The following is a 14,370-nucleotide window of genomic DNA, read 5'->3' as shown; positions in this document are numbered from 1 at the left end:
TTTCCATCACCAGACTATGATCAATAATGTCAAAGGCCGCACTTAAGACTAACAAAACAGCTCCCACAATCTCTTTATCATCAATTTATCTTAGCCAATTATCAGTCATTTGTGTAAGTGCCGTGCTTGTTGAATGTCCTTCCCTATAAGTATGCTGAAAGTCTGTTGTCCATTTCTTTACAGTAAAATAGCATTGTATCTGGTCAAACACCCTTTTTTCCAAAGGTTTACTAAGGGTTGGTAAAAGGCTGATTGGTCAGCAATTTGAGTCAGTAAAGGGGGCTTTACTATTATTGAGTAGAGGAATGACTTTTGCTTCCCTCCAGGCCTGAGGGCACACACTTTCTAGTAAGCATAAATTGAAGATATGACAACTAGGAGTGGCAATATCATCCACTATTATCCTCAGTAATTTTCCATCCAAGTTGTCAGACCCCGGTGGCTTGTCATAGTTGATAGAGAACAATAATTGTTTCACATCTTCCACACTTACTTTACAGAATTTAAAATTACAATGATTGTCTTTAATCATTTTATCAGTTATACTTGGATATGTAGTGTCAGCGTTTGTTGCTAGCATTTCATGCCTAAGTTTTCTAATCTTGCTAATGAAAATATAATTAAAGCAATTTAAAATATCATTCAGTGAATGATGAAGGTGAGTTTTCCTTTATACCCAAAATGTCATTTAAGGTGCTCCAAAGGTTTTTGCTATCAGTCTTTATGCTTTGTTTCATAGTGTAGATTCTTCTTTTTATTCAGTTTAGTCACATGATTTCTGAATTTGCTGTATTTTTGCCAATAGGTTCTGCAGCCAGACTTTACTTGCCATTCCTTTTGTCTTATCCCTCTTGACCATACAATTGTTAAATTCCTCATCATTCCATGGGGATTTAACAGTTTTTCAGTCATTTTCTTAATGGGTGCATGCTTATTAGTAACTGGAATAAGCAATTTCATAAATGTGTCAAGTGCAGTGTTGGGTTGCTCCTCAATACACACCAGCAAATATGTTTTACATCATCAACTTAATAATCACTACAAAATTTATTGTATGACCTCATACACTATATTAGGCCCAGCCTTTGGAACTTTGGTTTTCCTAGATAAGGCTACTATAATGTGATCACTACATCCGATGGGTTTGGATACTACTTTAAAGCAAATTTCTGCAACATTAGTAAAGATCTGACCAATAAATGTTGATGATTTCATTCCTGTGCTGTTTGTAACTACCATGGTAGGTGACTGATAACCTGAACCAGGTTGCAGGCTCAAGTTAGAGTTTGAAGCTTTTTCTTGAGTGGACAGCCAATCAATATTTAAATCACCCAGAAAATATACCTTTCTGTTGCTTTCACATATATTATCAAGCATTTCACAAATTCTATCCAGATAGCGACTGTTAGCACTTGTTGGTTTATAGCAGTTTCCCACAATAATGGGCTTTAGGTGAGGCAGATGAATCTGTAGCCATATTACTTCAACAGAATTTAACATGAGATCCTCTATAAGCTTTACAGGAATGTGGTTCTGAATATAAACAGCAACACCTCCACCTTTGGCATGTCTGTCTTTTCTGTAGATGGTATAACTATGTATTGCTACCACTGTATCATCAAAGGTATTATCTAAGTGCATTTCAGAGATTGTCAGAATATGAATGTCATCTGTTACTAGCAAATTATTGATTTCAAAAACCTTGTTTCTTAAGCTGTATGTTAACGTGGGCTATTTTTAGCACTTTTCTGGGATACCTGATTATTTTCATTGCATTACTGGGAAACGTAGCAGACATTCTCATGTTATTTATGTTAGTGCAGTGTGAGCAGCACACAGTGGACATCCTACTAGGGCACACCGCCTCAATGCTAACAGTATAACTCTGGTTCACATGATTACTGCATACAATAGCTATAGGATCAGCAGAGACATTCAGGGAAGTAAGAGGTACATAAATTAGGTCACTTAACATTGCATCTTCCAACGCCCCTGGGATAATGTACATTTGCTGAAGCATTGTGACAACTCAGCAACACAATGGAAGGGATTAACTGAGCTGGGCTTGGGTCATTGATAAGTTATTGTCTCAACGCAGCCTTATAATGCGGTGAAAGGATCCAGGAACCCAAATGATTTGGGTGGATCCCATCCTCCTTATAATATGAGCTTTGTTTCCAGAAGGTATCAAAATTGCCATTAAATGTTACACCCACAGAGCTGCAATAGTCTAGTAGCCAGCTATGGAGGGTAAAAGGTCTGCTGAAACGTTGAATGCCACAATTTAGGGAGGTCACAGGCCAGATATAATGGGGCATTTGTTGGTGTCAAGCAGAGACCCAATCAGTTCTTGTAAATCCATCTTCAGCTGTTCTGAGCTGCCCTTCATAATGTAGTTGAATCCCACATGAACTATGGCAGACTCAATTTTCTTATGTCAATCTGCTTTCAAACATCTTGCAGACACTCCAGTTAGCTTAGCAGCATGCCACTGCCTTTGGTTTGTACGACTTGTGACATGGGACCAGCGCTGATTGAAACAATCCTCTTGCTGTTCTCCGTCTACTTCACTACAAGATGGAGGAGGAGAAGCAGGTGGAGACAACATCTTTGGCAGGCAAGATCCAGGAAGCACAGGCCATTCGGATAAGGACATATGACTCAATTGCAACCTAGCTAGTTGGCAGCGGGTGTTGACAAACACTTATGAACAAAATAAAATCAAAACAAATAAACACTTTGGAAACAACAGGCCGAAACAACAGGTTGAGGAGCAGGAGGGATCGGAGCTCGTGAAGCACATCAACAGTCAAAGATCAAAATATTGTATGTAAGGCCCCTATTTTGAGATATTCAAAAGTTTCTGAGATGCCACCATGCCATGGTAGAGCTTCAGTGTTTTACGGACAAATACTTGGAAGGGGAAAAAGATTGTAACTCAATATCTCAGAGTCATTTAGAAGGGAGCTTTTAGCCTGCTGTCGCAGACTAAATGGCCTCTTGGAAAATAAAAAGATGTATGAGTGTGTTACTCCACTAACTAGCAGATGTAGAGTGGAGACACCAGGAGCAAGGTTGGGCAACTGGCAGCCTGCGGGCAGCATGCGTCCCAAGGGTCCCCCTTTTGTAGGCCCTAATACACTACCACTCAAAAGTTTGGGGTCATTTAGAAATGTCCTTGTTTTTGAAAGAAAGGCACATTTATTGTCCATTAAAATAACATTAAATTGATCAGAAATACAGTATAGAAACTGTTGATTTTGTAAATGACTATTTTAGCTGGAAACGGCTCATTTTGAATGGAATATCTACATAGGCGTACAGAGACCCAATATCAGCAACCATCACTCCTGTGTTCCAACGGCACGTTGTGTTAGCTAATCCAAGTTTATCATTTTAAAATGCTAATTGATCATTAGCAAACCCTTTTGCAATTATGTTAGCACAGCTGAAAACTGTTGTGCTGATTAAAGAAACAAAAAATTTGACTTCTTTAGACTAGCATTTGTGGGTTTGAATACAGTCTCAAAATGGCCAGAAACAAAGGACTTTTCTGAAACTCGTCAGTCTATTCTTGTTCTGAGAAATTAAAGCTATTCCATGCGAGAAATTGCCAAGAAACTGAAGATCTCATCAACACTGTGTACTACTCTCTTCACAGAACAGCGCAAACTGGCTCTAACCAGAATAGAAAGAGGAGTGAGAGGCCCCGGTGCACTACTGAGCAAAAAGACAAGTACATTAGAGTGTCTATTTCGAGAAACAGAGGCCTTACAAGTCCTGAACTGGCAGCTTCATTAAATAATACCGCAAAACACCAGTCTTAACGTCAACAGTGCAGAGGCGACTCCGGGATGCTGGCCAATTTATCAGCAGTGGATAAATATGGAAAAAGTGAAAAATGGAGACTTGCGATGTAAAATGGTACAGGCGGTAGACAAGAAAGAGGCGTCGAATAAAAAACTGGCCGTATCTGAAGGGAATGCCCATATATTAAATTAATAAAAGCAGGAATTGGCTATTGCGCTAGAAAAGAGTCAAAACCTAAACCAGGAATTAGAGGAAGTCCTTGAGGACAGACAAAAACAAATAAAACAACTCAGGGTTGCGCTTCAACAGTATCAAAATATGTGGAGGAGTATATGCAATTGCCACTCCTCCGCCGTTCGTCCCATGCTATAAGGTGACAACAGGTCACATCTAGAAGCCACCATTATACCTCTCTCTTAAAAAGAAAAAAAGAGCCGTATGGGTTGCGAGAGGCAGAGGACATGTGCATTAAGAGTCCAGATATAGTAGTCCCTTACTGGATAGTGGATCAGCATGATCTAGGTTATCATAGAAATGTGCGCCCAGTACGAACACACGCGACCCTGGTTACATTTTATCCGGGACAAATAGTACCATGGGAGTATAACCCTATTCCCGATGATGCATATCCCCAAGTACGGATCAAAATTCAGCATCATCAGCCACTGAGCATGAGCGAAATGCATAATATTATGAAAGAGGCACCGGATCCAGTAAAAGAGGGATGTATCAGTTTCCTGAGGAAAGAGGGTCGAATTTTGGGGTTTCATGCTGGTGATTACGATCATATTGAATACTCGCTTTGCCAGGAGCCGTGTTGCCAACACTCGCACAGGAATATTGAATGTCGGCTTGGTCCTCTGTACACGAAGCATGTGACTCGGGGATAGCAAATTACGAAATTGACGGATTCTTAACCACAGGTGGGAATATATTGTTTCGAGTGTGAGTAAAATTAGTAACTGTACACAGGTTCCGAAAGAAGGAATGTGTGATTATGTGGATCGGATGGATGATGCGTTATGTACTAATCTGACAATGGGGGATAGATACGATCAAAATGTAGGAATTTGTACGTCTGCTTTGATGTCAGGCTTGAAACCTGTCATTAAAACAGCTATTGTGGGGTTAGCGGACCAACATGCGATGAAATAGTACAGGCGGCATTGAGATGGGAATCTAATTCCGCTCACTTCGCAGCCGTGTGAGTGGTTAATACAGCCACAGTGAAAGTCACTAACAGTGGTTTCAATGGCCAATGTAAGACAAAGAAACAGAGAGAAAAGGGTAGCGAGCTTGTGCTAAAACACGGGGGGTTAGCTCCCTGTGGGGCCATCAAAAGCCGTCTAATGTCAAGATAAGTCCAAGTACCACGACATTTGTCGTGTATCCATCTACGTACTGTATAACAAATTCCCAAATGATTGGGAAAGGTACGCACCATCTTAATTGACTAAATTATTGTAGATAATGCCTATATTTTGGAGCAAACAATTGAAGGCATTTTGGTGTTAAGATACACTGTAATGTTACATCACTCACTCTGTGTTGTGGTGGACATAGTCGTAGCGTAAAAACAGGGAGGTGTAGAAGGCTTCAGTGAGTAGGGAGTAGATAGCAATCATGACCAGGAGCACAGCGAGCTTTAGGACCGAGTTCAGTCGCAGGAACACCGCGCACGTCACCATGGCGAGCACCCCCGTGAACACAAAATACTGTGGAGGAAAACATTGACACACACAACACTTACAGGGGTAATCTGGAATTGGTACATACATTTTTGGACTTTTAAATACATTTTATATAGCCATTCGTTCTTGAAGAATATAACTATAAATGCCACATGAGCTTAGTTTGTGATGTTGTACTGCACCTCATCAAAGGCCAAAATATAAGCACGTTTTACTCCATTGTTTGTAAACAGCCATAGCCGCGGGTAGATGTTTGGTGGTTGGGGTGCTGAGATAAAAAACATTTGCAGGACTAGTTAAGGCCCAGTGCAATACTTTTGTAACTAAAACAAATATATAATCAAACGATATATACAGTGCGTTGCAAAAGTATTCATCCCCCTTGGCTTTTTCCCTACTTTGTTGCATTACAACCTGCAATTTAAATAGATTTTTATTTAGATTTCATGTAATGAACATACACAAAATAGTCCAAATTGGTGATGTGAAATGAAAAAAATGACTTGTTTAAAAAACAAATAAGATCTTGTGCAACTAATTACCTTCAGAAGTCACATAATTAGTTAAATAAAGTCCACCTGTGTGCAATCTAAGTGTCACATGATCTGTCACATGATCTCAGTATATGATCTCCTGTTCTGAAAGGCTCCAGAGTCTGCAACATCACTAAGCAAGGGGCATCACCAAGCAAGCATCACCATGAAGACCTAAGAGCTCTACAAATAGGTCAGGGACAAAGTTGTGGAGAAATACAGATCAGGGTTCGGTTATAGAAAACATTCAGAAACTTTGAACATCCCACGGAGCACCATTAAATCCATTTTTTTTTTAAATGGAAAGAATTTAGCACCACAACAAACCTGTCAAGAGAGGGCCGCCCACCAAAACTCACGGACCAGGCAAGGAGGACATTAATCAGAGAGGCAACAAAGAGACCAAAAATAACCCTGAAGGAGCTGCAAAGCTCCACAGAGGAGATTGGAGTATCTGTCCATAGAACAACTTTAAACCGCATACTCCACAGAGCTGGGCTTTACAATAGAGTCGCCAGAAAAAAAGGCATTGCTTAAAAAAAAAAAAAAGCAAACACGTTTGGTGTTCGCCAAAAGGCATGTGGGAGACTCCCCTAACATAAGGAAGAAGGTACTCTGGTCAGATAAGACTAAAATTGAGCTTTTTGGCCATCAAGGAAAATGTCTGGCGCAAACCCAGCACCTCGCATCACCCCGAGAACCCCATCCCCACAGTGAAGCATGGTGGTGGCAGCATCATGCTGTGGGGATGTTTTTAAATCGGCAGGGACTGGGAAACTGGTCAGAATTGAAGGAATGATGGATGACGCTAAATACAGGGAAATTCTTGAGGGAAACCTGTTTCAGTCTTCCAGAGATTTGAAACTGGGACGGAGGTTCACATTCCAGCAGGACAATGACACTAAGCATACTGCTAAAACAACACTCACGTGGTTTAAGGGGAAACATTTAAATGTCTTGTAATGGCCTAGTCAAAGCCCAGACCTCAATCCAATTGAGAATCTGTGGTATGACTTAAAATTGCTGTAAACCAGTGGAACCCATCCAACTTGAAGGAGCTGGAGCAGTTTTGCCTTGAAGAATGGGCAAAAATCCCAGTGACTAGATGTGCCAAGCTTATAGAGACATACCCCAACAGACTTGCAGCTGTAATTGCTGCAAAAGGTGGCTATACAAAGTATTGATTTTGGGGGGGGGTGAATAGTTATACACGCTCAAGTTTTCTGTTTTTTTGTCTTAGTTCTTGTTTATTTCACAGGAAAAAATATTTAGCATCTTCAAAGTGGTAGGCATGTTCTGTAAATCAAATGATACAAACGCCCACCCAAAATCTATTTTAATTCCAGGTTGTAAGGCAACAAAATAGAAAAAATGATAAGGGGGTGAACACTTTCGCAAGCCACTGTATGTATTATATTATTGTAATTTTTTCATTCCGATTCTCCAGGGTGTTTAGCACCCCTACTTCCCGCGGCTATGTTAATAGCTGTATGAATTCTCCTCCCCTTCCTTTCAGCTGTCCCAGATTTCCCCTTTAATGAACAAAAACAGTTAAGTTCAGGAAATTCAATTATTTTATTTAATGAGCTGGAAATTGCCAATTCATTTATATCGGGATTTTGATTCCAATGTTGTGAATTAAAGTCCTATTCATTTCCTGAGTTGAAATGGCATTGACGCAAGCCACGGACTTGAGTGATGAGAAGATATACACTACATGACCAAAAGTATGTGGAAACATGCTCGTTGAACATCTCATTCCAAAATCATGGGCATTAAAATATGGAGTTGAAATGGCATTGCCTCCGCTCTTCCGGGAATGCTTTCCACAATATTTTTGGAACATTGCTGCGGGTACTTGCTTCCATTCAGCCACAGGAGCATTAGTGAGGTCAGGCACTGATTAGGCTTGACTCGCATTCAGTGTTCAAATTCATCCCAAAAGTGTTCAATGGTTGAGGTCGGGGCTCTGTGCAGTCCAGTCAAGTTCTTCCACACTGATTTTGACAAACCATTCTGTATGGACATAGCTTTGTGCAGGTGGGCATTGTCATGCTGAAACAGGAATGGGCCTTCCCCAAACTGTTGCCACAAAGTTGGAAGCACAGAATCGTCTAGAATGTCATTGTATGCTGTAGAGTTAAGATTTCCCTTCACTGGAACTAAGGGGCCTAACTCGAACCATGACATCAGCCCCAGTCCATTACTCCTAACTGTACAGCTGGCACTAAGCATTCGGACATGTAGGGTTCTCCTGGCATCTGCCTAAACCAAATTCGTCCATCAGACTTTCTAGATGCACTGCTAGCTATGAATTCTATCTGAGGGTGTTTGCATGTTTAGGTAAAATTCTAATAATGTCCCGTTTGGAATATTGGCAAGAAGATGGGCTCCCCAGTGGGTGGGCCCAGGCACACATGTGCCTACGTGGCTGGATAACATGTTAACTTAGTTTCACCCTGTGAAGTGTTCCCCTGAAATACTAAATAATGCCATGTTAATACCATATTGTTAGTACTGTAGTTAGTGGTACTACACAGGTATACAACCAACTTAATGTAAAGTATTACTGTCTAGTACATTTACCTCAGGGTAGAAGCAGATGTCAGGGATGGGGGTGGATGTGTTGAAGGTCTGGTTGCTGAAGGTGCTGGACTTGTCAAAATCACACCACAGCTGCAAGAGAGGAATAGAGAGAGATCAGTGTTGTACATTATTGTCTCTATAAATAATCAGTGTATATGCATACTCGATCAGTGAATGAATACTCAAATACAGGCACGTGCAGAGAGCACGAGCACCTGCCCTACCACTCATCAAGTATATATATTTTGTATACCGTTGTCATTGTTGTTAGGAACACACTGCCCCCAAGTCATCGTGACATTGTCAAGTTCACCACCCACATCCCTACCCCATCCTGGTCAGCCCTGAATGGAGCTCACAGGCACCCGGAGATATCCAAACATGCATGGCTTGATATGCGGTCACCAGTCAAGTGTCTGTAGCAAGCCACCTACAGTTGAAGTCGGAAGTTTACATACACCTAAACTAAATACATTTAAACTCCGTTTTTCACAATTCCTTACATTTAATCCTAGTAAAAATTCCCTGTTTTAGGTCAGTTAGGATCACCACTTTTTATTTCAGCTTTTACTTCTTTCATCACATTCCCAGTGGGTCAGACGTTTACATACACTCAGTTAGTATTTGGTAGCATTGCATTACATTTTTTAAACTTGGGTCAAACGTTTCGGGTAGCCTTCCACAAGCTTCCCACAATAACTTTGGTGAATTTTGGCCCATTCCTTCTGACGGAGCTGGTGTAACTGAGTCAGGTTTGTAGGCCTCCTTGCTCGCACACGGTTTTTCAGTTCAGGTGATTTTAATTTGGACCATCACGTTCTAAGCAATACAAACACAAAACACTGTAAAAACACCAGCATATCAACTCCAATTTTTTTAATTTGGGAAATATGTTCCAATGTATGTGATAGTATACAAATGAAAGAAAGGTTTGACATTGTGTTTTAGTCAAATATTGTATTTGTTTGTGCTTCTTGCGGTCAATTTGCAGTTTACAAATTATTTGTAATTATTTTCAGGCCGCCTAACCATCCACTCAAGAAAATTGTTGATGATCCCTGATTTACATCATCAATATTCGGTATGGCTGGCTGATAGCCTACATGCAGCAGAGAGGCAGAGAGATTTGAGGGGAAATTCTGACCCAAGTTATGCGTGTGTAAAAGGAACTTCATTCCCTTTTTATGTACTTTTCTCTCTCTACACATATTCTGACCTTGAACTTAAGCAGATATTCCGTTTGGAGTGGAGTTTACAGAAATTGAGGTATGTCTACAGATATGCTGTATTCTGACCCTGACTTAAATCCACCACCTATACACATGAGGAAACCATGAATAAGGTTGTGTGAACCTGTTGGTTCCAAGTAGAAAAACATCTACTTGCTGTTTTTCCCCCAATATAAATTACACACAGTCATTTATAAATTGATAAGAGCAAGGTAAATGAGTAAACAGCAGAATATGTATTAGTTGTCCTGCTTTCCCTATTTCACCATGTTCATGCTGCTTTTATTTATTCTACAGCTACAAAACTCTTTCTCAATCAGTTCACTGTTGTGTGCCTCTAGGCTGTACAGTGCCTTGCGAAAGTATTCGGCCCCCTTGAACTTTGCGACCTTTTGCCACATTTCAGGATTCAAACATAAAGATATAAAACTGTATTTTTTTTGTGAAGAATCAACAACAAGTGGGACACAATCATGAAGTGGAACGACATTTATTGGATATTTCAAACTTTTTTAACAAATCAAAAACTGAAAAATTGGGCGTGCAAAATTATTCAGCCCCCTTAAGTTAATACTTTGTAGCGTCACCTTTTGCTGCGATTACAGCTGTAAGTCGCTTGGGGTATGTCTCTATCAGTTTTGCACATCGAGAGACTGACATTTTTTCCCATTCCTCCTTGCAAAACAGCTCGAGCTCAGTGAGGTTGGATGGAGAGCATTTGTGAACAGCAGTTTTCAGTTCTTTCCACAGATTCTCGATTGGATTCAGGTCTGGACTTTGACTTGGCCATTCTAACACCTGGATATGTTTATTTTTGAACCATTCAATTGTAGATTTTGCTTTATGTTTTGGATCATTGTCTTGTTGGAAGACAAATCTCCGTCCCAGTCTCAGGTCTTTTGCAGACTCCATCAGGTTTTCTTCCAGAATGGTCCTGTATTTGGCTCCATCCATCTTCCCATCAATTTTAACCATCTTCCCTGTCCCTGCTGAAGAAAAGCAGGCCCAAACCATGATGCTGGCACCACCATGTTTGACAGTGGGGATGGTGTGTTCAGAGTGATGAGCTCTGTTGCTTTTACGCCAAACATAACGTTTTGCATTGTTGCCAAAAAGTTCAATTTTGGTTTCATCTGACCAGAGCACCTTCTTCCACATGTTTGGTGTGTCTCCCAGGTGGCTTGTGGCAAACTTTAAACAACACTTTTTATGGATATCTTTAAGAAATGGCTTTCTTCTTGCCACTCTTCCATAAAGGCCAGATTTGTGCAATATACGATTGATTGTTGTCCTATGGACAGAGTCTCCCACCTCAGCTGTAGATCTCTGAAGTTCATCCAGAGTGATCATGGGCCTCCTGGCTGCATCTCTGATCAGTCTTCTCCTTGTATGAGCTGAAAGTTTAGAGGGACGGCCAGGTCTTGGTAGATTTGCAGTGGTCTGATACTCCTTCCATTTCAATATTATCGCTTGCACAGTGCTCCTTGGGATGTTTAAAGCTTGGGAAATATTTTTGTATCCAAATCCGGCTATAAACTTCTTCACAACAGTATCTCGAACCTGCCTGGTGTGTTCCTTGTTCTTCATGATGCTCTCTGCGCTTTTAACGGACCTCTGAGACTATCACAGTGCAGGTGCATTTATACGGAGACTTGATTACACACAGGTGGATTGTATTTATCATCATTAGTCATTTAGGTCAACATTGGATCATTTGGAGATCCTCACTGAACTTCTGGAGAGAGTTTGCTGCACTGAAAGTAAAGGGGCTGAATAATTTTGCACGCCCAATTTTTCAGTTTTTGATTTGTTAAAAAAGTTTGAAATATCCAATAAATGTCGTTCCACTTCATGATTGTGTCCCACTTGTTGTTGATTCTTCACAAAAAAATAGTTTTATATCTTTATGTTTGAAGCCTGAAATGTGGCAAAAGGTCGCAAAGTTCAAGGGGGCTGAATACTTTCGCAAGGCACTGTATGTGCTAAAAGCATACAGTACGTAGACCTTGCAACCTCGCAGACTAATGATGAGTATTTCACAAGCTTTGATGGAAGTAATGACTTGCAAGCAATGTTGCTCTGATCCTGAAAAGAGAAGAACATTGCCTGCAGAAGGTAAATTGCGGTCAGTAGGTTCAGCTGTGAATCTATTGCTGGGCAAAGAACCATTCATAGAATTGAACTGGCCCAATACTATTGAGAACCCCTTACCAAACAAGCTCTGACTGTGCTGTAAAGCTGTGATGTTGTGAGGTTGGACACAGGTGTAGAGAAGAGACCAGGCAAGGAATCAGTGGTTAAGGATAAACATAAATACTTTACTGATAAAGTAGCTTCAGGATCACAGTACACTGAAAAAAAAAAACACTAAGTCTCAAACTCACTCAGGAAACAAACACACATGGTAAACAATTCAAGCTACTGCAAAGGAAACCAGAAAAAACACACCTCTTTTAAAAGGGATATCATAATGAGTAATAGGACACACCTGCGTGTCGTTAATGTCTCTAGGACGGTCTCTGCAGCCCTCTGGTGACAGGTGGAACCATGACAGTACCACCCCTTCGAGGAGCAGCTCCAGCCGTGGAGCCAGGATGACCACCATGTTATTTGTTGAAGTCCGAAACAAATCCCGGAACCAGTTTGTCCCTGGCAGGCACCAAAGCCCGCTCCTCGGAACCGTAGCGCTCCCAGTCCACCAGGTACTGCATGCTGCCTCGAACCCGACGAGCCTCCAACAGATGCCGGACAGTGTAGGCTGGGCGGCCATCCACAAGTCGAGGGGGCTGAGGGGCAGGTGTGGGGGGAGAGAAGGGACTGATCCTTACCATCTTGAGACAGGAAAGGATGGACAGACCCTCATAGACCTGGCAAGCTGGAGACAATAGGTGACCGGGTTGATGCGACTCAGGATCTTGAATGGTCCTATGTAGCGTGGAGCAAGCTTCCGCGAGTCCACCCTTAAGGGAAGATCACGGGTGGAGAGCCACACCTGTTGACCCAGTCGGAGGAGCCAAACAGGCCTTTGGTGCCGGTTTGCCTGGCGTTGGTGTTGGGCAGAAGAGTGGATCAAGGAGGATCGCGCGCTCTGATCCAGGTGCGGTGACATTGTCGAATTAACGCCTCGGCTGATGGCACCTCCGTTTCGGCCTCTTGTTCAGGAAGAGGACGAACTCACACTCGAATGGCGACAGTCCAGGGGACGAGTTCGGCAGTGTGTTATGTGCATATTCCGCCCAGACGAGAACTTGCTCCAGTTGCTGGCCTGAGTGGAGACGAAAGAGCGGAGGAACTTCTCCAGCTCTTTATTGGCCTGTTCAGTTTAACCATTAGAACACAGAGGAGAGACTCAACGACGCCCCCAACAATGAGCAGAAGGCCTTCCAATACCGTGTGACGAACTGGGGCACACAATCTGAGACAATGTCCTGGGGAAGTCTGTGTAGTCGAAAGACATGGGTAATAATGAGATCAGCGGTATCCTTCGCTGAGGGAAACTTGGGTAAGGCGAGGAAATGGGGAACCGATCCATGACCACCAGAATAGTGGTAAGCCCTTGAGATGGAGGTAACACTGTGATAAAGTCTACGGACAGGTGGGACCAGGGCCGGCTCGGGATGGGCAGAGGTTGGAGCAACCCAGTCGGTCGCTGTAATGAGGACTTGCTTTGGGCACAGGTAGAACAGGCCACAACATAGGATCTCACATCCTCAATCATGTTGGCCCTCCAGAATTTCTGCCTCAGGAACTCCAGTGTGGCACGCCCTGGCCTTAGTTATCTTAGATTTTTTTTTATTATTTTGGTTAGGTCAGGGTGTGACATTGGGGATTTATGTGTTTTGCCTGGTCTAGGTTTTTTTTATGTTTATGGGGCTGTTTCCTTTCTAGGTAGTTTGTAGGTCTATGGTTGCCTAGATTGGTTCTCAATTAGAGGCAGCTGTCTATCGTTGTCTCTGATTGGGAACCATATTTAGGCAGCCATATTCTGTGGGTATTTTGTGGGTGATTGTCTTCTGTCTGTGTCATTGCACCAGATAGGACTGTTTTGATTTTCACTTTTGTTGTTTTGTATTTTGTAGTGTTCTCGTTTATCGTCGATATTAAAGATGTTGAACACTAACCACGCTGCATTTTGGTCCTCCTCTCCTTCAGCGGAAGAAAACCGTTACACAGTGTCTGATTAACCCCTGGATGCCCAGGTAATTTAGAGGAGTGTCCCCATTGTAGCACTTGAGAACGGGCTGATCGTGGAACATAAAGTGGGACCCATGCTGGAGTCAGGTTCTTGGGTCCCGGCTTGTCATACCGTGGTCCCAATACTCCATATCACAGGGGCCACAATGCATGAGCTGGGGATGTTGGGCTCGGAGTTCCTCTCCTCGTTAGAGACATTGTGTTACCGGGACAAGGTGTCTGCTTTCTGATTCTTGGATCCTGGGCGATAGGCCAGTGTGAAATTGAACCTGTTAAAAAACTACTTTTGGCTTCTTGAATGGAGACCAAGTTCTTATAGTCCGTCCA

At 42.1% G+C, this 14,370-nt stretch overlaps 1 protein-coding gene across 3 annotated transcripts in view; it reads right to left on the bottom strand.

Moving 5' to 3' along the window:
- Positions 1-14,370, bottom strand: part of LOC139386623 (adenylate cyclase 8 (brain)) — a 265,143-nt gene that overhangs the window by 45,256 nt on the left and 205,517 nt on the right. For all 3 annotated transcript variants that reach the window (XM_071132352.1, XM_071132353.1, XM_071132354.1), the window contains 2 exons: positions 8,621-8,710; positions 5,353-5,525 (listed from right to left, as the gene is read on the bottom strand). In XM_071132352.1, coding sequence (XP_070988453.1) covers positions 5,353-5,525; positions 8,621-8,710 — 263 coding nt within the window. The remainder of the gene's footprint in view (positions 1-5,352; positions 5,526-8,620; positions 8,711-14,370) is intronic.

The sequence above is a fragment of the Oncorhynchus clarkii genome, chromosome 28, assembly GCF_045791955.1.
Source record: "Oncorhynchus clarkii lewisi isolate Uvic-CL-2024 chromosome 28, UVic_Ocla_1.0, whole genome shotgun sequence".
NCBI lineage: Eukaryota > Metazoa > Chordata > Actinopteri > Salmoniformes > Salmonidae > Oncorhynchus > Oncorhynchus clarkii.
Note: the sequence above shows the minus strand (reverse complement) of the source record. Positions and strands in the feature narration are given on the sequence as shown.